The sequence below is a fragment of the Erithacus rubecula genome (genome assembly GCF_903797595.1).
Source record: "Erithacus rubecula genome assembly, chromosome: 3".
Lineage (NCBI taxonomy): Eukaryota > Metazoa > Chordata > Aves > Passeriformes > Muscicapidae > Erithacus > Erithacus rubecula.
In genome coordinates, this window is record NC_136689.1 from 122,077,509 (window position 1) to 122,105,028 (window position 27,520).

The 27,520-nt window shown below is 39.0% G+C and overlaps 1 protein-coding gene across 1 annotated transcript; it reads left to right on the forward strand.

Moving 5' to 3' along the window:
* Nucleotides 1-811: 811 nt before the first annotated feature.
* Nucleotides 812-15,813, forward strand: LOC306799410 (carbonic anhydrase 3-like). The gene is made up of 7 exons (XM_079300405.1): nt 812-961; nt 1,772-1,969; nt 8,674-8,792; nt 9,628-9,720; nt 10,528-10,593; nt 11,464-11,619; nt 14,634-15,813. Exons 1-7 carry the CDS (start codon nt 916-918, stop codon nt 14,751-14,753), a joined length of 798 nt encoding a protein of 265 aa, XP_079156531.1. The 5' UTR covers nt 812-915; the 3' UTR covers nt 14,754-15,813.
* The last annotated feature ends 11,707 nt before the right edge of the window (nt 15,814-27,520 follow it).

Below are 27,520 nucleotides of genomic sequence, written 5' to 3' on the forward strand. Positions count from 1 at the left end.
AGTATTTCACCTTTCAGTCCAGTGTTTTGTCTTCTACTTAGCCCCTCATCCATTTTACACCATTAGTGCTAATCTGTCTTCTCTATCTCATCTGGCAATTCCCTATGTGTCAGAATAACAAATATTTTTACAAGTAATTTGATTTCTACGTGTCACATAAGCATGCTTACAATTTTAAGTGCAATCTGATGCATAACACCCTGCTAAATGAAAGGAGAATTAGAGCTGAATCAAAACAAACATATCCTATGCTTAATACGATAATAACAATTTTATCTGGAGCTGGCAGGAACTGGATCTTCAGCTAGTTTAATGATTTCCATTTACCAACAAACCTTGCGGCAGAGGAAGCAGCACCTTTTTAAAGGCTGGAGCAGCTAATGCCAGTGAATTTTTGCAGGGAAGCTGTTTATGAACGCAACGGGAGCCCGCGCAGCGGGGAGCGGCGCTGGAACCCAGGCGAATACACGGGAATTTCCTAGGGAAGGGTGTGAACCTGTGACAGCCTTTGGCACGCAAAAGCTGGCCCCATCCTCTCACCCCCTGCCGGCCCCGGGATCAGCGCTGTGCCTCACGCAGGGAGCGGGAGCACCGGCCCCTCCGAACGGGACAGGCCTTGCCCCGCCGGGCCTTCTGCAAACGGCAGGAGAAACCCGCCAGCCTCATCCGCGCTTTTCTGTATCCCCATCTCCCCGCCGCCGGGGCAGCCCTTTCCCTCGCTGGGCACGGCCGGCGCTGTCCCGGGCTCCGTCCCGCATTCCCCCGGAGCCGGCGGGCGGTGCAGGCTCTCCCCGCCCCCGGCCCCGGCCCTCGCCGTGGGGACGGGCATGGATTTGGCGGGAGTCTATAAAAAGCCGCCGTGAGGCGAGGCCGCCGTCCTGCCAGAGCCGCGGGCGGAGGCTGGGGCAGCGCACCATGATCAACCCCAACTACTACCCCTGGGGCTACGACGGCGACAACGGTGAGAGCCCGGCCGGCCCCGCCGCGCCGACAGCCCGGGAGCGGGGCCGCTGCCCCGGGAGCCTGGCGGGGATGCGGCTCCCGGCGGGCCCGGGCAGGCGCGGAGGAGGCGAAGCGGTGGAAGGAGAGGTCAATGCAGGGGGTCTTCGAGTTAAATAAAGTCAGTTTTCCTAGTGTTAATGTAAACTAAAGTTTGGCATAGCAGTAAAGTCCGGCTTTAGGCTAGCCCTAATGCGGGAAGAGCAGTGCTGGGCTGCAGGCCCCGCCTGCCTGCAGAGGTTGGGGTATTGCTGATCTCTTGCTCCTGCTCTGCTGCAGGAAGAACAGTTCAGCATTGATCAGGCTTTTTGCACATGAACTTCTTGGTAAAACCATGATGATAATTAAATCCATGTTTCAAATTCTTGTCCTGTCCAACTTTTCTAGTTGCATATGGCTACATGGTAGCACATTGAATCATTTGGGTATATCCCATCATATTTTTAGCTGGAAATATGCAGAAATATGGAAATATACTAGACTTGGAGTATACACCTCTGGTTTGCTTCCTTGCCAGTCTTGAGGTTGCTATAAGAGTTTGGGTTGGGTTGAAGGATTTAAGTATCCAGTATTGCAGCTAGATATCAGTCTGGTTGCTTTTTATGTAGTGAAGCTCTTAATAGAGCATGAATATCAACTAGGCAATTACTTATTAATACACTTAAATTATTTTTCTTTACTTAAGCAAGCCTAGCTTGCATTAATTGTAACAAGCATAATTCATATCTCTCTGGAAAAGATTTTCATTATACTTCTCTGTGTTTTTTTCTAGGACCAGATCAGTGGCACAAGAATTACCCTTTTGCGAAAGGACACCATCAGTCACCCATTGAAATCAATAACAAAGATGTGCATTATGATAGTTCCCTACTGCCATGGTTTGCTAGCTATGATCCTGGTGCAGCTAAGACCATCCTCAATAATGGGAAGACCTGCAGAGTTGTGTTTGATGATTCATTTGATAGATCAGGTCGGTTTTGTTTCCATCTCTGTCATTACATGTAAGTGTCTGTTTCTCAATTTGTGTGGAAGAGCCTGCTCTGAATGTTCAGGCTGCTGGAAGGGCTCTGTGTACTGCCTGTGTGTGATGTACAGGTTTTTCTGACCTGGTAGCCTGTGTTACTGCGGGGAAAGGTCTGGGACTCCTTCTAGAGTTCATTGGTAAAGTCCTAGGGAATGGAGAGAACCTCAAAGAAACTTGGTACAGGGTGAATTAAGGTAAGATAAATTTCTAGGGCTGCAAAAATGTCCTTGCAGTTGTGTTGCTTTCCAGGATGAAGGAGGCTCAGGCTTTATCTGTGAAAACTGAATTCCATTTTACCTATTTGAGATGCCCAGCTTCAGCTTATTTTCATTTTATGTTACAGTATTTAAAAACTCTGTGTAATTTGTGATAAATGAAGTAACAAGCCAGATGTTGCCACAACATCATGATATTGAATGAGTTAAAACTTTTTGGCATTCATGAGGTTTTGTCTTAATGAAGATAATAGGGCTGCTAAATTTAATTGTGTCAGGTTTAATGTTCAAAATCTTTTATCCATTTGCGGCTATGAGACCATACAGTGTACAGACTTATTTCTTACTTGCATTAAAGCTTCCACTTTCTATATAATTGGGAATGACAGCTGTAATTACTCAGAGAAATGTTATTAATAGATTGTTTCATGGTAAGTATATATGGACATGGATTTAATTTAATGGACTTATAACTAATTACTTGGGTTTCATGAAACTGAGGATCAAAATGTATGGAGGATCAAATGAGGATCAGTATATGCTGGACTAGTTAATATACTGTCAAAACTCACAAATTACTATTCAGTCAAGACTTTTCCAGCAAGGTGGGAATTCTCAATGTTATTTGAAGGAAAATATTATTAACATCAGATCAAATGATACACAAGTAAAGAAATGCAGCTGTGGCATATGAGATCTCCATGACTATTACCATTTTTTACCATCTGTTTTATTTGTTAGAACAGCATCAGATATGCCAATGGTTGCATCTTTTGCATAAAAATAAAAGTGTAATTATTGTTAAAATAACTCAGATTTTGAATGGGAGAGAGTATTCTGGCACAGCAATCTAACAACATGGATGCAGCACCACAAAGAGCAGAAAGTTTCAGATGATCTGCTCGGTAACTGTTGTGTTTTGATCTCAGAAATAAAAAGCCACTCACTGCAAAAAAAGTAGGTGGATATCTCAGCTCTTTGAAGTCAAGAAATGTTCAGTGTTTGTTGTTATGTCTCCTTTGTTATACCATTGCCTGCAGAGTCTGTGGGTGGTGTTCTTTCTCTAATATAATGCTAATTGCAGGACGAATTCCAGTGTGCATACTCCCACTGACTTGAACACACTTTCAGTTTTTTAGAATATGTACAGTGGCTTCTTTTTATGTAAAAGAACCACCAGCTGCACAAAACATACATATGCAATAGCAATCATATAGGAATTAAGCTTTTATTCCTTTGGAACAAAGATATTCATTCTCTCTGTGTCTGTGTATCTGTCTATTCCTCTGTCTATCTGAATTATTTCTGGGTTAACCAGAAAACTAAGGGCCTTATTTATTTTCCTGACTTTTTTTTTCAGTTATAGTGGTCATACTTGTATCTGTATTTCTGTCTAGTTTTTGATTAGATTTTGATTAGTTTGGATAAAATAGATTGCTGAATAAATTGCAAAGGTGAGAGATAAAATTGATTACTTTGGATGTCTCCAAGTTTTACATCCATTGTGTATCCTGCCAAGAACACTTGAAGTATTCATATTTTGGGACAGTTTCTTAAATTCAAGCAATTAGTGTATCATCCCATGTAGTTCAGGTATCAGGTTGAAAAAGGCCCTGTTACTTTTATGTTTGGGGTTAGCCCAGTGGAAGGAATTTGAGAATTTACTTCCAGCTATTTATAAAGTCTGATTGACTTGGAGAATCTGCTGCAAAACTGAAAGCTTTGCTGACTTGGCTGACTGATAAAGTTTCTGCAGGAGCAATATCATGCCTTTGCTGTCTATCCATACATGTTAATGGGTTCTTATGGACTCAGTTTCCTGTCTTACCATACTGATGTAGATGGACCTTATGCACTGTAAAATGATTGCAGGTGGGGGCCGGAGTCTAAAAATTAAGGAAAGAACTGGGAGCTGAAATCAAACCTTCTCTACCACTGCTATGTTGTTTTTTGGTTTTTTTTTTGCCTGATGGGCAATTCAGATACTCTTTTAGATACAGCAGTGACTCAATTTTGGTTTGAAATAGGGCTGAAATCTTATTTCCACTATCAGAATCCGTTTATTTCTAAAATTAAAAAAATATTCATATCAGAGAAGTGTCCTGAGAGCTTCTAACTGGTGGGACTATTGTCATGAAGCTCTTTGAGGTATATAACTTCCTTACAGTTAATGAGTCTTTGGCTTTTGTTGTAATATCTTGGTTACATGGTTACAGCAAAGTGTTTGATTGTTTGAGAAACAGTAAAGGTACAAAACTCTGGTAATGGAACCCAGACAGAGCAGCTGGAGAGAGATACACTAAGGCTGTGTCTCATGGAAACCTTCCTCTATCTTCCCTCTGTTTTTATTGGCAGTGGACACCTCAAGCAAATAGATTCTTCTTCTTCTACTGGCTTTCAGATGGGGTGACATTTAAAGGCCTGGAGTAACTCAGTACAGGGTTACCTTGATGCTGTTTTCAGAACCTTTCCTATCAGAGAAATGTGTGGCTTTGAAAGTGGATGATGCAAAAAAAAAAAAAAACCAAACAATTAGAGACAGGTACTGTAAGAAATTGAAGCTTGTTGCTAATCAGCTCTTTTAGCATGACTAGGGCTTGTGGCCAGCCTTTCCTCAAATACTCCTTCATGGGAAATCTCATCTATTTTCACAAATGAAATTTTGATTATCAATTTACGGTAAATAAAACATTCATTTATTTACTGGTTACAAGAGTGAGGACAAACCCCAGTAACTTTAATGAAACCAGGGGGAAGTCTCTCCAAAGACATTCCAGTTTTGGTTGAGTCCTGCAAAATGTTACTTAACATTTTGTCTGCTGAATTTACACTGGAGAAAACCAGTAGCTGTTACAAGAATAGCACCCCTAAATTCCAGTACTTTTGTAGTTGTGGTACCACTCAATGGCTGTACCACATAAGGCAAAAGGCAGCAAAGTTAAATTCTTCCTACAGTTTGGCAACACATCAGTCGTTTGTCCTGTCTGCATGAAGGTACTGATCCTATACTTGGGTACAAGGAATTTGGGATTTGAGCTTCTGTTAACTTTGTATTTCCATTGCTAGAGTTAAAAGTGCTTGACTTTTAATTCTAGTCAAGGGTCTGCTGGGGCTACAGCTACACAGAGGACTCTGTTTTCTGCCCCTGAAGGTGGGACAGCCACCTATTCAGCCCTACACAGATCACAAACAAAGATGATTTGGGAGCTCACTGATGAACAGGCTGTGATCCAGGGTCACAAAACTGGCAAAGATCTATTACAGTGTAGGTGAGGGTGGGTGGCAGGCTGACAGACTTCTGTCTGACACTTCTCTTCCACTCAGTCTCTGAAAGAGTACAAAGTTCAAATAGAAAACAAAAGTAATCCTGCTGACATACCTATTCAGTGCTTGCTTAAAGAAAATTTCAGTGAGTACTGAAATTTGAGTTCCAAAAGCTTTTAGGAAACATATTTTATCCCTCCAGTTAGGCAAACAGTTTCTATACAGAGATCCTTCTTTTGGGCAGAGGCTTTTTTATGACTTTAAAATCTGACACTGATGTGAAACATCTGTGGTTTCTGTACTGCACTGTTAGATTCTATTATGAAGCAGCATAACAAAGGTAATATGTCTTTTCAGTTGTCATATAGTGGTACATCACTAATTTAATTAAACTGTGGTTTACCAGTTCATTTTATCAATTTGGCAGGATGCGAAATCATAAATCTTCCTAGAACAGTCATTTCTTTTCATGTTTAGAAACACAACTCATTTCATGAGTCTGTTTTGTACTCCCTGGGTTTTTCCACCTGCCTTTACAGCAAACAGGGAAGACATTGGTGTAGGCATAACTTCGCCAGTTTTACTTTTAGTGAGTACAAATAACAATTGACACTAGCACAGATTAACAACCAGACCCCTACAGAAGCTGCTCAGCAAGTGGATGTACATATTTGAAAAGCTTCTTGTCACTTTTCTGTTGTCAAGGGCACCCTGCTAGCTAAGGTAAAGTAATTGGAGCAGCCACCTCCACTCAGCTGCATGGCACCTTCATTTTTCTGTCACAGAGTGAGAGATGGTTTTCTTGCCTTAGTTACGTCCTTCTGTGCAACCCTTGCCCTAGTGATTACATTGAAAGTGGAAAAAAAAAAGCTCATTCTTTTATTAGCCCATTTTGCCTCATGCAGCTCAGCTGATGACAGATCAAATAAAAGGTGAGCTTTTTTCCAGAGTAGATGTCATGTGTGTGTCTGTTCCATGATAGGTCATTCTTCAGTGTGGATGTGTGAGGGGCACAGAATTTGGGCAAGACTGATGTGACATTTTTGTGTCTGGTATCAGGCACTGATGGGTCATTGAGGGTGATGTGCAAACCCATCCAGAGTCAGTCACTGAGCAATGGGATGAGAGTTTGCAACAATAAGGCACCAAAAAAGGAGTGAATACTTTTCTCCTCTGTCTTCCTGAGCTGGTTTGTGTGTTCCTGCACCTGGGCCATGTTACTCTAATGACAGCTAGTTTAAGGGAGTTACATCTGGGTAATTCTGCTGTGACTCTCAGATATTTAGGTGAACATATCCAGTGTAATAGTTGCCAGAAAAATTCACTGTTACATATAAATAATATATACTAACATTGCTGGAAAAAAATGTCAAGACGCCATCTCTTCCTATATAAACTTTTATTTTATATTTCTGTTATGTGATTGTGCATCTTTATTTTTGCAGTGTTGAAAACAAAAAAAGCCCAAGAGGATAAAGATATGTTTAGAATTTAAGTTCCAAAGCACATGCTTTAAAAAAAAAAAATCTTACTGATTTTGAGCTATGCAGACATAGTTTGAGATTTTTAGTATTTTAAATATTGGAGAACTTAGTTCTTGTGATGGTTTTGTTTACTTTTTCTTTTTTTTTAAATGCAGGAAAAATTCATTTACTTACATTGTCGTTTTATGAATTTATATGTTCAATGCTACACACTTGTAATTGAAACAAAGGAAATAACTTTTTGTCCTTCAGGAGATGTTTGCATCATCCTTTCTGCTTAAAGTATGCTAGGTAAAAGTTACTGTCTATTTATAGATGAGTTAAGCTGGAATGGGTTGGTGTGAGATGATGCAGAGCTTCACCTAATCAAAATGTCCTGCTAATGGCCCATCAGTGGAAATAGTGATATATTTTTACCCTAAAGAGGATTATTTGGCCTTGCAGATCTATTTTAATGGAGAATTGATGGCCTTGTCAGCTGCTACTCTTACCCTGATTGTGTTCACCCCAGTTCTGAATGTCTGTGGGAAGAAGTAAAAGGAATTTGTTTTGAATAACAGCTTACTCAAGTCTTAGTGCTGTATTACTTGAGGTGATAATGGATTTCATAATTTTCAGATTGAAGGATATTTTTCTCTGGCATATAAAGACCTGTTCTTGAGAGCTGCTGAATGTTTTATAGGAGTGCTCTAACTTCTGTTCTCAAAAAAAGTGAATGAGAATTGAGCATTTTTTAGTATCTGGTGAATGTAAAGATGTTCTTTCTGTTTCATTGATCCCTTCAAATAGAACACCTTAGTTTACAATATTATTTAAAAATGGTGGTATTACTTTAGGATAGTAGGTATCATTCATCGCAGACTGAACTTTTCTTTAGGAAAATAGATTGCATTCTCTGTGATGGTTTTCCTGGTTTATTTACATCTTTCATAACTGGAGGGAGCAGCCATTAGTGCAGAAGCAGCATTAGTAATTTTACAACTTTTTAAACAAGTAAGTTATAGCCTGCAGTAAGATACATATTTTTGTAATGTTTTGTAGAAATTTGTTTACCATCTAGCACTTCAGTAGTTGATCTTAATCATGGTTATATTTGTGTGCTTTCACATCAAAAAATCCTAGATTCATTTCAAGGGGAGATGAAGACATCTAAATTTAAGTGTCTTGTGGTGGGATTTTAATAGTTGGTGGGTTATATCTAAACTGTTTGAGGCAACAGAGTTGAAGTTCAAGGAGTCCAGAGAGCAATTCAGGTCACTGTCTGTTGAGTGCCTACTTTAGGGCAAGCAGAATTACTCTAGAGGCTTGACTGTTCTGATCAGGGGTTACCCAAACACAGGCATCCCATGACATGTTTGATAACCTAATCTATTTTCCCTTGCCTCCAGTTCTTCCACAGGTCCTGGATCAGAAAGTATTAGGTGCAATTTATGCAGCTGAATTAAATCAGTGGTCTCTAGGGACTGTAGTGGAAGCCTAGACACAAAAGTTCTCTCTGCCTGTGAGTGCATGTGGCTGAAGGTGGTTGCCTGACGTGTGGCTAAAATCAGTGCAGATTTTCAGAACACAGTGCACCTGTACAGCAAATATGTAAACACACGTGTAAATATTGTAGATGAGTATGTACTTACTTTAAAAGAAGTGGGAGCTCCTCGAGTCTGATGCTGTGGCAGGTTGTCTCTTGCAGTGCTGAGAGGTGGGCCACTCCCAGGAGTGTACAGGCTGCGGCAGCTGCACTTCCACTGGGGCTCCTCTGACGACCACGGCTCGGAGCACGTCGTGAATGGAGTGAGGTATGCAGGAGAGGTAAGACTCACCACTTCCTTCTTTAAAACACCTTGTAAAATAAAATTTGCCACCGTTGTTCTGGTAAGATAAAATTTTTCATTTCCCTGTTTTTCGGAGAGTTCTGTCTATTTATTTATCTGTGCCTTTTTATTGTTATTCCTGTCGATTCTTATAAACATGAATCAGGTTGAAGTCATTCTCACAGCAGGAAAAAAGAAAAATTCTGTGTGAAACAAAGGTTTCCATGTTCTCAAACCAGTGTGGTGTGAAATAGCACAGCAAGACTGAATTACTCAGAAGCAATCCAAACTTACTAAAACAGTATTCTGAAAATACAGAGTTGTAGTAGAAGTATAAAATTGCAGTGGTAGAAAGGGGTAGGAAAAATTAATTACCTTGGTTCTTTAGCACTTTAGGATTGTAAAGAAAATGAGAAATGTAGGCTAATAATATACCTGAATGGCATTCCTACAGATTCTTTGATAGAATTGCTGTAATTTGAATGCCAAATAGAAATGAATCACGTATTAATAGATGATGTCTGAACTGCATGTTCTACCTGCTTACTTAAGCAACTTTTCTTCAGCTTTAAGATGAGATTACAGTTATTTTTTTTTCAATTTCTTATTCAAATATTTGTAGTTTATTTTAAAGCAAATAGTATAATTAATAATGTATAACAGATATAACTAATATATTACTTTGCTGTCCCTTTTTTCCTCTTTTTTGGAAGACCTCATTATCATTCCTTGTTGCCTCAAACTCACATAGTTATGTGAAAAACTGTACAATCAGCCTCTGATGGCTTGCTTTTGAATAATGGGGTTTTTTACATACTTTTCTTTGTTTCAAGCTACATTTGTTACACTGGAATCCCAAATACAGTAATTATCTTGATGCAAAGAGAAGAACTGATGGGATAGCTGTTTTGGCCATATTTTTGCAAGTAAGTGGAAGCATGCAGCTCTTCTTTGCATTGATACTATGGAGTTTCTATTCTTAAAAGTTTAAAAAAGGGAAAACTCTCTGTGTATATTTTCTAGGGATCCTACCACATTGAAGGGGTTGACTTTCAGTAATGTATCCTTTTGAAGTTACAGAGCATGAGTCATATTATCTCAAGTGGTATCCAAAACTACACACACTTGTCCCTGAAGCTATTGTGTCACTATGTAGCTCATGGAATGGGGACATGTGTCAGAGGTGGCCCTCTGACCAACAGCAGTCAGCTGTCTTTTTTTGCCAGCTGGGGACAGATTTCAAGGACATGGATCTCTTCTAGGTTTTTCATGAACTTTCTCTCAAAGAAAACTATCTCATAGGCAATACATGTTACTCATCTGTTTTTTAAAATCCTTTTAGGGGCATGCAGCCTTAGCTTGAAATATTAGCTGCTGCTCTCTTGTTTAATTCATAGTCACTAGAGACAGCACTAGAGATAGAAAGCTGGATGTCTTTTTTGAGATCAGCAATTGCAAGCAGTATATCTGAGCATGAAATCTGTGTTGTGAAATCACTTGTTAGGCTAAAATTTCTGCACTGACACAATTTACCCCTTTCTTTTATAATATTTGTTGGGGTACAGGCAGAGGTAACAGACAGAATACACAGCTTACCAACCTAGTAGGGGTGATAGGTTGGGTTAATGCATTATAATTTCATAGTTAATATATGTTTAGATGCTCATATAGAGAAATAGAAGAAGGAAGCTGGTTAAGCAGAACTCCTTGTCCTCACACTTTCTTCTTTACAGGTAGGGGAAACTCCCAAACCAGAGATGAAGAGAATTCTTGAAGAAATAAATGCTATCAAAACAAAGGTAATGATGTTGGGCTTTTCATTATAGAAAGATTGCTTTAAGTCTCAGGACAAAAAAAAAAAAAAATCAAGATGTCTGACCTTCTAGTTTGCAAATTCTGCTCTGCAACATTTCTAGAATATATTTGGGAATAAAACCATGGGTAGCAGCTTTTCTTTAACATGAAAAGTCCTTTTTTCCATTTACATATGAGCCTTCTTTGACTTTAGCGGGGCTTGTGAGTTTGGCAAAAATGAGTAATTTGCCTGGTCTTTGCTCACATAAAAACTAGGCATGGAAACTCAGTCGGTAGTGCCAAATAAAAGGCATATTTAGAAATTGGTCCATTTGGTCTTAATATATAGGCTGCCTAATGGATCTCTGGAAATGCCACTGGCTAAACACTTGTGTTAGATAACATTATGTGATAAATCTCACATTTCATAGGCTCTCTTGCTTGTTATTAGCACAAATATTATAGAAGTAGTACCTGTCTCACTTTGTTGTGTGGTGACCTAATGCAGTATTCAATAGATAGAAAGAATTCCCATAAGAAAGGAGGCCAGCAGGAGGATATTTGTGCACAGAAATGAGTGAAACACATTGGAACTGGAAGCCACTTCATATGAGTTAGCTCAGGTACAAGAAGTAGCACCATGGAGTTTCCTGTTTCATCATGCTTCTCTCGCAGGGCCCACCTGTGAGAGTCATTCTGTCCTTACTGCAATGTTATATCTCCTGTAGATCTGTGCTTACTTTCCTAGTTCATGCATTTGAAATGTCTGAGTCACTTCCAGTTTCTTAAAATAACAGAGCTGCAAACTAATCTTGGCTAGATTTGTTGAAGAGTTTTCTGTTCAGTTTTGTTGTGGTTTTGTTTTTATTTTAAAGGGTAAGAATGCTCCTTTTCCAAATTTCGATCCTTCAATTCTTTTCCCTAAATCTCATGACTACTGGACATACCATGGATCTGTCACTACTCCACCTTGTGAAGAGTGTGTTACCTGGATTATTCTTAGAGAGCCCATCATAGTCAGCTCAGATCAGGTAAACTCCATTTTATTTATATGCCATAACCTGAACTTAATCTTCTGACAAGGAAAACAATCACTGGATCTGTGAGAAACTGGGGGATTAAAAGGAGAGTGAAGAACAAGCCCACACCAGACACCAGAGATCTTTATAAAGCAGTAAAAAACATACCACAGTGTAGATGATGAGAGTTTTCTTTCAAGAACATCACTTGTCCAAATACAAATGTGATGGGATTGGTGATTCTGTCTGCCCTGTGTTGCAGATGGGAATGCAACTTGGAAGTGTTGAATTACATGCTTGATTCCTGTTTCTGGAAGGCATACCAGCTAAATTTTCACAAACTGGAGTAATATCAGCTAGCTATAATTTACTGTTATTGTAAAAAAATTCTGTGATCACTTACTGTAAAAAAGTATTTCTTCTTAATTTTCCCTCTTAATTTCCCCCCAATCCCAAAACAGGAATTTGAATGTTCTCTTTCAACACATTTCAGCCTGCAATTCTACTCCTATCACACAGTCAGTTTTCTCATCTGAGAGTATTCCCCCAGTCATCAGGCTATAATGATATGATACCACAAATTTCAAGGCTACAGGTTACAAAGTATTAATAAAATATTAATGAAGGGACTGACATATTAAGTACACATTATATTTATATACATAGCTTTTCATTTTAGATTTTCAAGATGATAATGTGTGTAGTGTATTAATTGATGTGCATGCTATCACAAAAATGAAATGTTTTTATTTTGTAGTACTTTGTATTTAAGTGGCTCTTTATCTTTTAAGTAATACAACTCAGGTATGATGAGAACTTTAGCTGGTATTAGATGAAATATTGTATGTGTTCATATAACTTACAGCTTAATTTTCAGAGCTTATTGAATTGCTCTGCCTTCTGTTTCCTTGTCCATCCAAAATTAAAATGTGGGGGCTATTTTAAAGTGGGTACTTGTGTGAAAAATACAAATATGATCTGACTAGTTTCCACAAAATGAATCATCTTAGATGTTTCTATTACAGAAGATCAGCTATAGATTATATTAGGAAAAGTGTAGTCATTGAACATCTCTGACTTAAAATGCATTTTTGAAGAAATAACTAATCACATGATTGATCCAGCTTCATGAAAAGACTTTTTGACTACAGTTGTGTTTGCGTCATGGTCTTTTTCTCTGCTGTTCTAAAATAAGTGAATTTTGGGAAACATACAGACTGTTCTTTAACTATCCCTCCTGTAGAAAAAATGGAGCATTTAAGTTAAAGATGAAGTTACTACATAAAGACAAGACATTGGCTCTTAACCTGAGGTAGCTGCTTTTCAGGCAGAATTGGCAGCGTGTGAGTTATTGCCTAGAAATACAACAGAAATGCTTCCCTCACTCCAGAGTGCCTGCACTCTAAATAATGCATTCATAAGAGGATTGTGTTGCCAATTATTTCTAATCCTAGACAGTGTAGTTCCATGGCAGCCTCATTAATAGTGATTATTTTAAGTGTGTGTGCATTTGTGGTGGATTTCTTGGATGCTTTTGCAGCCAGATGGTAACTGTATATTAGCCACAAGGGGAAGGGCAGTCACTGCAAATCAGTGCTCTGCAGGAAAATCAATTCACCAGAAATCCCAGTGAGATACAGTGTGGGTGGCCTAGCTGCTCAGATTACTTTTAATGAAAGAACAGGAATTTAACTGTGGAATAACTCTGTCTAATTGCAGAGTAATTTTTTCATCTTTATGTAATCGTAGCCTGAGTACCTGTTGGTTTTTTACTGAGTAGAGCAGATATTTCACAAATAATAAACTCCAGCACTCTTCTCCAACAGTAATTTATCAGTATTGACAAAATTGATGAACAATTTTCATCTCTTCCTGTAAAAATTATTCTTCATCTGAAATCTGAAATTTAATTTCAGAATAATAATCCATGGAATGCACATTATGCTGGTTATAAATGTGACCTCATTATTGTTCAGGCCGACTGACACTGGCTTTTCTGAGCTGTTCAGTGAAGAGTAATATTGAGATGCCCCAGCTAGCTCAGTCCATAAACTGGAACAAGTTTAATCACTGTGAACCCAGGTTTTACAGCTTAAACAGAAATTCTGCTTGTATTGGCCTTAAAATCTGTACTGAAAAGTAGACACATCAGCATATGGAAGCTCCTGGCAAGCAAAGGTGATGTGTGCCCTGCATGGGGCTATGTTTTCAAGTTTACATGGGAAATGTGGGCGTGCTTTTCACGGTGAGTCATTCAAACAGGGCCAGGTTCAAGTGACTGAATTGCAGCTGATGTGCTTTGGGTCTAGTGTAGTGTGTGGTAGTGACAACAAACTAATACAGGGTATCTGTATACATGTTGCATCCTTTGAAAATCAGCAGCAGAAAGAGTGTTAAGCAGTTTTGGCGAGTATGGGCAAAACACTTCATATGGCATCCCTCAAAAAAGGAAACAAACCTTGTAATGGCCAAGGAGAGTCAAGCTGCAGGCCTTGTACAAACCATTTGAAACCAAATCTTTATCCAGATTTAAATTCCAATTCCTGTTATTAATAATGAACTTCTTGTGACACTGCAGCAAAATATACCCTCTGCAGCAGACTTACCATGGAAATGAACAATTTGTTTATAATTTAGCTTTAAAACCTTGTAATTCTAGAGGATTCTTAACAATCAGGCACTAAGGCAGGATTAGAGTAGAGAGGTTTATTATAGCATGTGCTCCTGTATTCATATTTTCTGAGTTCTTCCCGCAGTTTGTGGCTGTACACAGTTCTGTAGAGAGTACCTAAATGACACTGTTTTTCACAATCCTGTTCAAATTTTTCTGTTTTGACTATTCCTGAGAGTATCACTGCAAGGAAAGAACAGAGTACAGCTCTTGTGGTAGTGGGGTGAAGGACATCTTCACAACTTTGAAGGAGACGTTTTTCCACAGCTGGACCAGCCTCCCTAGTTTAACTGCCGGGCTGTGGATTTGATCCCACAGGATTTCCATCAGGACAGTTGTTTTTTGCTCTTTGCAGATGGCGAAGCTGCGCAGCCTCTCCAGGAACGCGGAGAACGAGCCCCTTCGGCCCCTGGTGGATAACTGGCGCCCCACCCAGCCGCGCTATTTCCGCATGGTCAGCGCCTCCTTCCTCTAGGGCGGCGCTGGGAGCGGCCGCCTCTGCGGAGAAGAGGTGGCTTTGTTTTGTGTCCTTTGCTGCATTTACACAGAACTCCAGCTGTAAGTCTGGAGGGTGAAATTTGAGCTGTGGAATGACAATTTCACTTTCACAGGGTAACACTTATAATGTTTAATTTAGGCAAATCCTACTGTTGAAATGGAAGTAGGGAATCTGTTTGGTTCTTCATAACTGCTTTAACATTAGCTTTTCTTAATAGTTCAGAGGAAGAAAGATGACACTACTAATAATTACAAGACAATTTCCTATTGTGCACATGTCCCTTGATGCTTATCTGATTGCATGCTAAAGAGGTTTCAGTTAAGAGAAGTAATTGTTTTCACCATTAAAGACTTATTTGTCAGTAGATGTTTTCAGCATTATCCATATCCAGCTCTGAGCTGCACCAGTTAATTCACAAGGCCTTCTTGGAAATGATAAACTTTTTTGGTCTTTGGTATGTAAAATATGAAAGGATAGGAAATTGTGTTACATCATTGATAAAGAGCTAAACTTTTACTTTCTTAAAATAATGGACAGGTGAAACAGAGGTCTATTCTGAAAATTGTATTCACTGAGTTATATGTAGTTAAAAGTATGGGAAGGGGGAAGAGCTACTGCTTTTTTTGTCACAACTGTGTCCCTTTATTAAAAGACTAATTTCCATTTTAATATGGTACCAGTCAAGGTGACAAATTTTGTGCAGTTGGTCTTTGTATCTTTCGTATATATTTTATTCATGTATGCAAATGGATTTTCTGTGTAAAAAGGGTGTTAAAATAAGAGTCTTTAGTCTTTTCAATTTTTTTTGAGACAAATACTTATTTCATGTATGAATGTAATCAATCCTGCTGTCGATGAAATTTGTGCATAAATACCTGAAACCATGGTTGGACTCTTAATCAAAATGCAATTGACCAATGTGTTCTTATCTCTTGTTTTGGCACAATGAAACAGGATTGTAGATTGTAAGTCTCTAATTGAAATAACACTATTTCTGCATTAAAAAAATCCAACAATAATAAATATATTTACTTAAGATTTTTTGTTCTGTAGTTTTTTACTATTTAGAAACATGCAAAGGTAACAGAATTTCAAAGAAAGACCTGTTAATGCCCTCTGTATTACACCTTCATAGAAACTGATGATGCATAGTATCTTTTTCAGATGTTTGTTTGAACTATTAAGATTTTACATGACCCCTAAATAGCTACATCCTTGAGACATCCACATCTATTCTTTTAGTGGGATCATCTCTATTCTGACAATGGTTTTCTTGCAAAATGATATGAATCAACTTCACAATCTGACTGTAGAGTTGGAAAGTTCAGTTTGTATCCAAACTCACTAAACTGAAAGGTAATTAACCATTGAGCTCAGGAAATACAAAGCAGGTGCTGCTCTGGAAGTGGCTGGTTTCTTGGGTGCCATGTTGCTGAGCTTCTTGATGGGAGAGGGATTATATTCCTTCTTTACAAAAAAGGAAACTGAAGCAAAAATTGATTTTCCATAATGCCTAGTTTGTTGTGAGTTACAAGGTAATTTGTTTTAGAAGGTACTTTATTAAACTGAGTTGCATATCCTAAAGTATGTTTGGTTTTGGTTTTTTTATTTTCCTTGAAATTCATGATATTGCAAATCTGAAAGGTGAAATCTCAGGGGTTTTTAATGATATGATGGTTTCCCAGTCACACTTTGCAGAGGAGCTGTCTGGGTGCTATAAATGCAGCTGAAGTAAGCCTCATCCTTCATAGCCATGTTTATTGACTTGGAAACTTAAAAATTCAAGTAATCTCTCAAAAAAAGGATCATTTAACTCTTCCATGCAGTTGATTTCATTTTATCAGTATTTTTAATTAGTAAAAAGTAGACTAAATTTGGTACAGGGGAGTTGCAGATAGGAGGAATTGTGTGAAAAAGGGTATGTCAGTTGTTTTACAGACTCTGTCCCTATGTTCAGGGACTGCTGGAAGCAATGATGACACATCTAGAAAACAATGGTACAGCAGGCAGCAGCGGAAGAATGGAAATAGTAGGAGTAGAAGGAAAATAAAAAGCCAAAAAAATGGGTTTGGGGGCACTTGAGGAACCCTGTGAATCATGCTGTAAACTGAACATATGAGGAGATTAGGGAGAGTTTTGAAGGCAGCAGGGGGAAATGTGGGGGTGAGTCAGCATTTAGAATGTGCTCATGTATCATGCAATTTTCTGCTCTCTCTGTGTTCATTGTTATTCTGCAGAGGGTTACCCCTTGCTTTGTAGCTTTCCCCAAATACAAGAAAAATTAATCACTGGTATGACTGAATTCAGGTCATGTAGTCATACCTCACCTCTTACCTGCACATTCCCACTATGTGGTCTAACTCTGCACTGCAGGAGCAGGGAGCACTGGGTTCAGAACTACCTGGTAAAAAGGAAAGACATCCAATTTTCATCTTGGTGGGGTAGAACACAGTGAATTACTATTGTATTTGAGTTTGATACTGTGTATGCCTGACTACACTTGGTGACATCAGTGCTAATTGGGAACAGCCCCTCTGAAACAGAAATGAGACACAGCCACATTGCACAGCTCATTGGCAGCCCCTTCTCCAAGTTACATTCCATCTGCTGCAGAGGTCAGAAATAATGTGACCATGCCCTGTCTGCTGTGAGTCTTCCTGAAACTTGAAATATTTTAATGATATGGCTGTACCTGCATCCATGATGTAGACTGACAGTCTTGAACTTGAGCAAGAAGATGCTGTGGAATTAAATGGCAGATGCAGTAGCACCAGAGCTAAGATTATGCTCTTCAACAATCAACTTTAAATAGGATCTCCCTTTCTAAACTTCATCAAAATGAAAGATATCCATGGTAAATGTAGGGGGAGTCCACTTTATTGTGTTTCTCATTGGGAACATTTTCTCTAGCCCCAACATGTTGATCACAGAAGTTATCTGTGGGTTAACTGTCTGCAGCTGGGCAGGAAACTGTCAACCTGCAATCTCACTTTGTAGAGCTCTCTGAGGCAGGCAAAAGAAGGTAGATATAGATAATCTAAAATTTTATATAAAAATAGACATAGCTTTTAGTGTTGAAGAAGAGTCAAAATTCATGTGATGGATATTTCTGAAGAATTTAACTCATTGACTCTTTAGATCAGGACAAAACTTGATTAAACCTGATTTATATCCAAATTTATGCCTATTCTCTATTTCATTAGAGTAATTATAGGAAAATGAACATCTTAAGACCATTTTTTCTATAATAAATAGACAGTGTTTTGCAACCTATATGCATAGCTGTTAATACCATAAGAAGAATTTGGAATAGTTTCAGGTTCTCAGTTGTGGAATTCTCAAGTTTCAGTTTTGGGATCACAAATGGTGGCTGGGAGAGATGCTCTGTCCTGTTGCCCAGCAGTGTGGCAGCAGTGGCAACTCACTGGAGCTGAACTCCAGTCTGGCAGCTGGGGAAAGCCACCCATCCAGAAGGGCACACAGCAAATCCCTAGTCACCGTCATCAGGATGCATCATACCTCTAACAGAACATGCTGAAGTTTGGCTTGGTTTGGAAAATGTTTCATTCTCTCTCCTCAAAGCCTTTTTGCCACTGAACAGACCTATGGCTCTGTTTTTACAGCTTACTGTCTGTCTGTGTATATGTATATATATGTATGTATCAATATATACACAAAACATATGTGCTGTATAAATGCACATTCTGCTGTTGATTTTGGTTAATGTGCAATAGTATTTTGACTGAAACTACAGCTAATTTCAGACTTGGGAGAAAAAGCATCATTCTAGAGACGTTAGTGTGCTTTTAACAAACCTGTCTCTGCTTGGCTTCCTGCCACACCTACCTGTCTTCCAGGATAAAGTAGCAGAGGAAACAGCTCCCTTTCCCTCCTTTTCCAAGAATAAAAAACCTCCTCAGTTTGGAGCAGAAATTCTTTTTTCTGAGATCACTGTGGCTATTAATCACCTTGTCTTGCTTGAAAATGCTTGCTTAAAACCCTAAGAGCACACTTGCTGGTCAGAGACTAGAGCTGGCACTTGGATTCCCAGTTTCAGATAACAACACGTCAAGAGTAAAGAGTCTGTGAAGGACTCTGAAAGTCAAAGTGAGTTATGTGTGTTTACTGTGACAAAAAAGTCAGGATTCATAGAGGTGGTGACACAATCCAAAGGACAGAACAAGAAAATGATGTTAGCAAACAGTGGGAAGGTTATGTTTGCTCTTGCTGGAAGGAAGGGCGTGGCAGCAGTGAGGGTATGAGACACTATGATCCTCAGCTGATTTTAAGATGTTTGGACTGACAGACTTTACACCCAATATTTTCTAAACACCAATGCTGTTGCTAAATAGAATTTGGGTCTTGGCACCATTTCATTTCAGAACTGGTTCTTGGAACCTACTTCTGACTTGGTTGTTTGGTTTTTTTTCAGTTTGAGCTTCTCTTGTAGCTGTTCCAACCTATCCTTCAATTAGATTGTATTATTTTCTAGAACTAAATCTTACCACACGTTCAAACCAAACTTCTTAGGATGTTACTACTTGGACTATGGTACAGAATCATGTTATTAGGTATCATCTTCTGTTCGAGGCAGAAGTCCTTAGTGTTCCTTTATTTACTGTTCCACTGCTCTCTTCTGTATTCCCATGCAAATGACATGTACGAGGGACATTCAAAATCTTGAGTTCATTTAGCCAGTTTTGTAAATACCTCTAAATTATTTCTTCCTTCCCATTCAAATTCTGAGCAGGACACAGAAATACTGTCAGTTTAGAAGGAGCTACTTGCTTTAGTTACTGTATCTGGACCAGGAATACTGGGAGCTAAGTCAGTTACTTTCAACAGTGGTCCTGTTCCTGCTTGAAAGGCTCTGAGCTTTGCTATCATGTTTCTTCTACAAGGTGCCTTATTAAATAAGTCCTGCTTAAAAGCCTTGATGGATTAAGTTAAACAAGCAAAGTGCTGCAAGTAGATGTGAACTCTTGACATATCTAGTTTCTGCTTATATTGACTATTTTGGTTCACTCTGCTAATGATAACTCCTACAGTAAGATGACATACAGAATGGTATTCCCAAGTGTCTTTATTAAAATTGGGTAAAAAGTAGGTTGCAGTTCCAAAGTAATTTATAAGCTTCAGAAAGAGTAGCTGAAGAGATACTTCCACAGATACCCTGGGAGAAAAACTGTAGGTACCTGTGTATACAGGTAATTTAAAATGTCATGTCTTTATTTTGCCCATTTAAAGGCAAAACCAGAGACAAAAAAACCTGATAAACACTCTGTCAGTGCTGCCCATGGTGACCAACCAGCCCTTGTAAACTTCCTTACTGCTTAGGTATTGATTGGCTTTTTGTGCATCTCCAATGAAAGCTAACAGTATTGGGCCATTTGTAAGTAATTCATTTTGCAGTGAGTCAGGGTAAAATCCATGACAAACAAATTTCAGAAGCCTCTGTGACCTGTGAGCATTGTCAGTGGAAGTAATTGCTCTTTCCTCTTTGAACTGGCTGTGCAGCAAACCCAAGGAAAGTCAGAGCCCTTCCCCAGAGGGGGCCTGATGGGTCTCCTCCCATCTTCTTGGCTGCTCTATGCAACCTGCAAGAGAGAAAAACTTTGAGACAATTTCTTACTTTATCAAATTTGGCAAATACATTCAAACGTGAAGGGTCCAACTGCTGGACACATGCACATACTGATATGCAAAATAATATTTTGTTTTGCTGAGCAAAGTGACAGATCAGGTAATAAAAAGAAAATTGGCCTTTAGAAAGAACAGAAGAATATGAGCCTTCCCACCTGAAATTTCATGATTGCAAATATATTTTTATCTCTTATAAGATGATAAAGACACTATTTCATGGGCTTATTGTTTTGCTAAAATTTTGAATAAAAACGGTAATAATACAACTTCTGTAGATAGGAGCTGAGCACAAAGCATGAGATAATGCATTTAATTGATGACATATAAAAAAGAGTGAGCTTGTTTTGCTTAGTACTTGTTGTTCTAAACTGGTAAATTCCTGTTCTTTTTTACTGAGATTTTAAATCACTCTTTTCCCCTCTGCCTGATTCTGTTGTAGGGAAATAAAATAATTATGTTCTTTAGAAGAGATTGGTAATAAGCAGATCTTTCTAGATCAGTGTTTCAGGAGATGATACTTTCTAATATAGATACTTTTAAATAATAAAAATAGTAAGATCAGGGCAGATTCTTAGCTGAAGCACATACTTCAGCAATGTGAAAGTGTGATTGAAATGATTAATTTTTAGTGAGGGTTACCTATTTTTTACTTTTACAGAAAAAAATTCTAACTATTTGCATCTGCATAAAGCCACTAAGAAAGAGGAAGGAATATCAGTAGCTACACTCTTTCCTATTAGAAGCCCTTCCTCGCTGCTATTTGACCCTCCAGTCTGGCAGACCAACTCTTTTATAGCTTTTTACTCATGACATTGGTGTGGCAGGTTTCTGAGGCCAGGGCCCAATGTGTCTGAGCAGCTGTTCTTCTAGGGATCACTGATGATCTTTGTGTGAAAAAAGGTGATTCACTAGAAGATTAAGTGTGTATTTGCCCTATATACAACTCACATAACTGACATCTATCCCTTTATTTATTCTGGCAGACCTAGGAAAAGATGCAGACAGGTTTCACCTCAGATACTTCAGTGTCTCCCCAATGTCTAGCTCTGTCCAGCCAAGCCAGGATGAGTTTCCTACAGAGTTTTTATGAGGCTAAACTGGTACTAGTCTTGCCTTGCATAAGTATTGCATAAGTATTCAGTCAATGAGTTGAGTCCAGTGGTTCAAGCCACTACGGTACTTAATGGCCTTTGGCAGGTTCTTCTTTTCATTTTACACTGGAATACAGAAACTATTCTTAGGAGAAGGCATGCAGAATCCTGCCAATGCTTGGCCCAAGCAATGACTTTATGATAAGCAGTCACTGTGCATAACAAATGCAGCATCTCTGGGGACTAGGAGGTGGGTCTCATATCCATGTGAAAATCCCAACTGTCCTGCTAAGAGAATTGAGTGCCCTTTTTTTCTCCCTCTCTCACTCTGGACCCTGGGTTATTTCACATTTTTCTTCAGGAACTCACCAGCTTCAACTCTTGGAGGACAAAGAATCTCCAGGGCCTTGTTAGTAGCACATGAACCATATCTGAACACACTTTGGCTGGACAGCTGCAAGGTCTCATGCATGCAGAGGGTCCCAGCAAAAATTTTAAAGAACAGTGCTTAAAACTGCTTTAGAGAAGGTTTTTGTTCTACACTTTTTATTAGTTTTGTTTGAAAAAAAAAAAATGGTTACTATATGGTTTCTTCTTGGGTCTATCATGAAATACAGTAAAATCCTGATAGTAGGGTATGTTTATTAATTTGCACACTGTTGAAACATTAGGTCCCAGAGTAGCTGTCTGTCCAGATATGAAAGCTTCTCTATTTTCTTTGCAGAATTTTTTAATTTAATTTTTGTACTTCTTTGTCTATATTTGACTAAGATTTGTTGGATGTTTAGCTGTAAACATCAAATAATTGGGAGAAAATTCATCTTTGATCTGATAGCAAATAATCTCAGGTGCTAGAATTGAAATTGTATTTTTAAAATTACAATATATTTTAGTTAATGGATTTTATTTTCTACATGTCTAGGCAAGGTGTGAATTTAATGCTGTTTGCCTCATGAATAAAGTTGAGATATTAGCACCCACTTTTTGGGTCCAATCCCTGTCATCTGAGCACAGTTCCACTGAAAGTCTTTAAGTGGAAAAGCTTTTTCAGGGTTTCTAGGAGTGTTTTCCTGCTCCACTCTCCCGTGGTGAGCTCTGAATGTGTACTCAATTTCAAGAATATGCACCCTGTGATCATTTGTTGATAATGGTTTCTCTGTAACAATAATACAAACAGTAGAATTTTCATCTCTAGAAATACTGGGGTTTAGCTTTCTGTTCCTAGTTTCTTCATGTGAGAGGTTTTCCACAGCAAGCAAGAAATGTGGATTCACTTTCTTGTTACCAGCTAGGCTAGAACTGATAGATCTGATATATTACAGCCTTCTGCATTCAAAAGTAAAAAAATTGGGAAGACACAGGAATTGGTGTGCTGTTCTGGAAAAGATTGCTTTTATGTTTGCATATAAATTCTACATGTCTCCTGACAGATATTGCACTGGAGATTACCAGCTATTCTCCTTCTGATAGAAAATATAGATACTGGCAAATTATAGAAATATATTACAATTTCTGATAATTTATTAAGTTTATAAAAAGTTACTCTTCTATTAATCTTAGTAAGCAGCATGGTCTTAAGCCTGTCCTGACAAATCAGTTGGTTTTATGGACTGTGAAGAAATTATAGCCTTGCTTGCTCTACTAGCCTTGATATTTCATCCTAGTTCTTTTCACCCCTCCTTTCCTATTTTCTTCCTTTGAGCTATTCCAGTGTAACTCTGTATTCTCTTAAGACTTCAAGGAAAGGTCAGTATCTGTCAAACTTTGCTTTGGGAGACTCACCAATCTGCTGGAATTTCACAGTGAGTCTGGAGCTGATAAATAAGCTTAGGTCAAATTTTAAATCCTGGATTACTCCAAGCAGGCTGTGCCAGAGCACATTTGTGCAGACAGGTCAGATCAGATTTTTATTCTTGACTGGAGCCTTGAGTTTCATCATTCAAGTGAGTTCATACAAAAGCATGGCAATAATCACCTAAGGAAAGAGAGTATGCACTATGCACGAGCCCTGCATGCTTTTGTTTTAATGGAAGCAATTACAACTGGAGTGCAACACTTTTTTATAGAAAGGTTGGGGGTCAATGACCCCCATGAAAGAGAATGAGATTGAATAAATGTTTAATTATCATTCAGGTCTTTAGGAGGGTTACCTGGTACTGACATGTACAATGATTTATGTAGTGCATGGCATAACAAACCCCAGATATAAATTTTCTTCTCAGACATTTAGCAGCATAGCAATGAGAGATCATGTTGTTGCCAGCAGAATTGCCACATTGAGATGGCAACATTTATCATCTCAGTTCATGTGGGTCACATGGATTGCAATAATAAAAGTTAATACAAACATATATAAACACAAACATGCATACTAAAGCACATAAGTAGTCTCATTGAAATGATGATTTTTAAAAAATAAGTCTCTAATATCTTTTATAACAAGTTTATTTACTTAAGGTCACAGCAAACTATTGAGCAATAGTTACACCTGCCATTATTTCTAATTTATAGATCCTGTATCCAGAGAGAGAAGAAGAGGTGGAGGGAGACAAGGAGAGTCAAACTCAGATAATTATAACAACATGTAAGCTGAAGGATTGAATTCCCTTGGATGATTTTCAAGGACCTGATGTAGCTGGATCAGAAAACCAAGTATAAAAGAAAAAGAATAATGGTTTTCATTTCCCTGTTACATTCAAAACTCATAAGGAAAATCCAGCATAGAAGGTTCAGTTGTCTCAGCTGGCTGGAAAGACAATTATTCAGATGGGATCCCGTGTTTCTTCTTTACACACAGAAACAGAGGGAACCACTGGGCTTACAGACACATTCCATTTCTATGTGCACAGCTCTGTTGTTGCACCACTTTGAGTCCTTGTCATCACCAGTCCCAACACCAAACCCTTCAATCACTAAGATATCCCCCCCCCATGTAGTTTCTTTGCATATCACAGTCCTGATACTCATGCCACATGTGTCAGAAATCTCATTGCAAGTCAGGTTAAAAAAAAAAAAAAAACCAAAAAAAAGTGATTCAGGTTGTGATTAATCTTCAAGCATTTAATCTAGGATGAGGCAGCTAGCTTGAGTTGGTTATTAATTACTCAATTTCTGCAATAGGTGGGCCTACCAGAGGTCTCCAACACTTGGATCCAGAGGGCAACTTTCATGCTTGCTTGTCTCCAGTATTTTGGTTAAGTTTATGCCATCTCTCATTTCTCTGACACAAAATGTTGTATCTCAAAACAGAAAATACTATCTGCTGAATGGGAAACTGAGTCATAAGGTAATGTCAATATTATTGCCCTTGTCCATACTCAGGGAGGGAATTGCCATTCAAAAGTACTGTTGCAGACCTAGAGAAATCCAGGTAGGCTGTTTGTTTCCCTCAGAATCCTTTGCACTAAAAGTTAATAGCAACATAGGAAAAGCAGTTGGTACTGCCATGAGTCCCATGCAAGTAGCCCCTTGGGACCCCTATTGCCCCAGGGGTATGTGGCCAGCCAGGTTCATGGAGTGACTCTCATTGACTTCAGAAAACCTGGATTAAGCCTGAGGGCTGTGCACATCTTCCCTGATAATCACAGTTTTCCACAGAGCTGTCTGGACACAGCTGACTGGTACAGGACAATGCAAAGCTGTCCTAGGGATGTCACTGCAAGAGCTTAGATGCTACACTTCAGATGGCTTCCCAATGGAATACAGATCCCACTCTGTGATAACCTCCTTTGGTGACTCACTTGTAGCAACAGCTCATTAGTTTGTCCAGTATTTTCCATTTTCTGCACCCCCAGTGTCTTTCTCACTTTGCACACATGTACCCAGACACATTCCCACAGAGCCAGGCATGAAGGTGCTGTGGGCTGGGAAAGCTGTGGTGAGGAGAAGGTTCCACAACCATGTGTCAGAATGGGACAGCCTTTTCCCTGCCCCTGGCAGGCAGGAGTGTCTGGCACAGAGGGGCAAGATGCAGGAGTGACAACACATGGAAACTGTCTGGGATGTCAGCAGGTGTGCTGGGTCATCAGGGAAAACACTCTATGGTTGCAGGGGTAGTATCCCCTCAATACATCTGTTTAATAATAAATAATAAATCTAAAAAAAAAGCAAAATGCCTAAATAATTCATTACCATACTACAGAACTAAAGAAAGACTCCACAGGAGTCAAAGTAAAGGAGCTCAAACCAAAGAAACCAGTAACTAGTGGAGATCAGGTGGGAAATAGACCCTTCTGCAAACACAAGATGAAGGAGAAATCTGACAACTTAATATTTTATTCTGGGGCTTCAGGAAACCTACCTAGTGCCTGACATATAAAATATTAAAAAAAAAAAACCATAAGAGACTTCAGATAAAACAGCAAAATACAATCAGTGAAATTTTTGTCAGAATATCAAAGTTGCTTTTTTTTAAATACCTTGACGCTGCAGCATTTTTATGAGCCTTTCAGTGCCCTAGTATCTACACTTGTTTTTTTATTTCTGGTACATATCTGGAAAGAGATGAGGAAAACTCTACAATCGCCACAATTCTCACAAGGTTTTGAATGCTGTCATCCCAAGTTAAAACATATTAATTGTCCTAAGTTATCTCACTGGACTCAGAAAAGTATTTCACATATCTTATATATGTCTGAATGCTCTGGCTGACTGTGAGAGCATGCACTCCCTCCCAGCCCTTCACCTGATCCAGATTGTGATAGGGGCTAAGGTGTGATATGCAGAGGTGTGCCAGAAACCTTCCAGGGAACTGTCCACTCACTGCTTCAAGATTCAGATACACTTATTTTCGGGGACAACAGCTTGTTTAAATGCCTTATGGTTTTTTCTAAGTCACTGCTCCAGAATTCATTGTCAGAAGATAGAATCTGAAGATTAAGAGTTTTCAAAGATTCATTAAACAAGCTGTAAAACAAAACAAAACACAAAACAAAACAACTAGCTAATAAAAAAGCATTTAGAAGTAGATTCCAGTGAAAAAAAATACTGCCCTCTACAAAAACAGCATTTCCAAACTGTTTTTAGTCACAAGATCAATGCTGGCCAATTAGACCATGCTTGATAATTGGTACAAGGCAGAGGACAGGTGGCAAAGGCTTCAGTGCTTCACTCATGAAATGCTGAATGATCAATCTTTTTTCTTTTGCATCTGAGGCTGGCCTGGGCTGTCCCAGAGTGGCAGAAGTTCCCAGCTGCTGTGGCCAGGGGTGCCATTTATCATTCCATCTCAGTCTTGTGTGAATGAAATCTGCTGGCAAGAGCAGCAGGTCATGGACAAATCACCTTTCCTCACCTCTGCCAAAAGAGATGCCTGGTCCACATCATGCCCCTGGTAGCCCAGGAGTCACAGGCCAGCAGGAAATCCAGCCAAAAAAATAAATTGGCACCTATGGTGATAAGTCACAAATCACCAATGGAACCATAAAGGCAAGAATAAGCATGATCCTTTTGCCCTTTCAATTTTGATTGCTGATCCCTGAAAGATATTTTCTCTTATTTTCCCTCTTTGTTTCCCAGGTTTCTATTAACTTCCCTCTTCACATGTTGGCTTTATCTTTCTGTTTCTGTGGTTTCCACCTTCCTGAAAAGAGCCTGCAGGCCTTTCAACAGTATAGTGTCAGACTCATAAAGCCATGGTGAATCTCAGTTACCTCTTATTTTAGTCAAAGCTGGTTCATTTTACCTTCTTTCTGCTGATAAAGAATTTTTTTCAAAACATGTCAGGGAGTCTGCCATGCTTTCTGCTGTGACCCAAGGCAAAGCTACAGGGACTTAGAAGGAAAATATAGAAATTAGCTGATTAGAAAATATAGAAATTAGCTCTGAAGAAGTATGATTCTGCTTGGTGAATTCCTACCAAGCAGATCACTTGGACTGGTTTGCATTATTGCCATTTTGCACAGTCCCCTGTCCTAGAATAGGCTTCCGTGCCGGTGAATGGCCCGGTCCTGCCCAGCTCTCCCTGTGTTTCCGTGCCGGTGAATGGCTCGGTCCTGCCCGGCTCTCCCT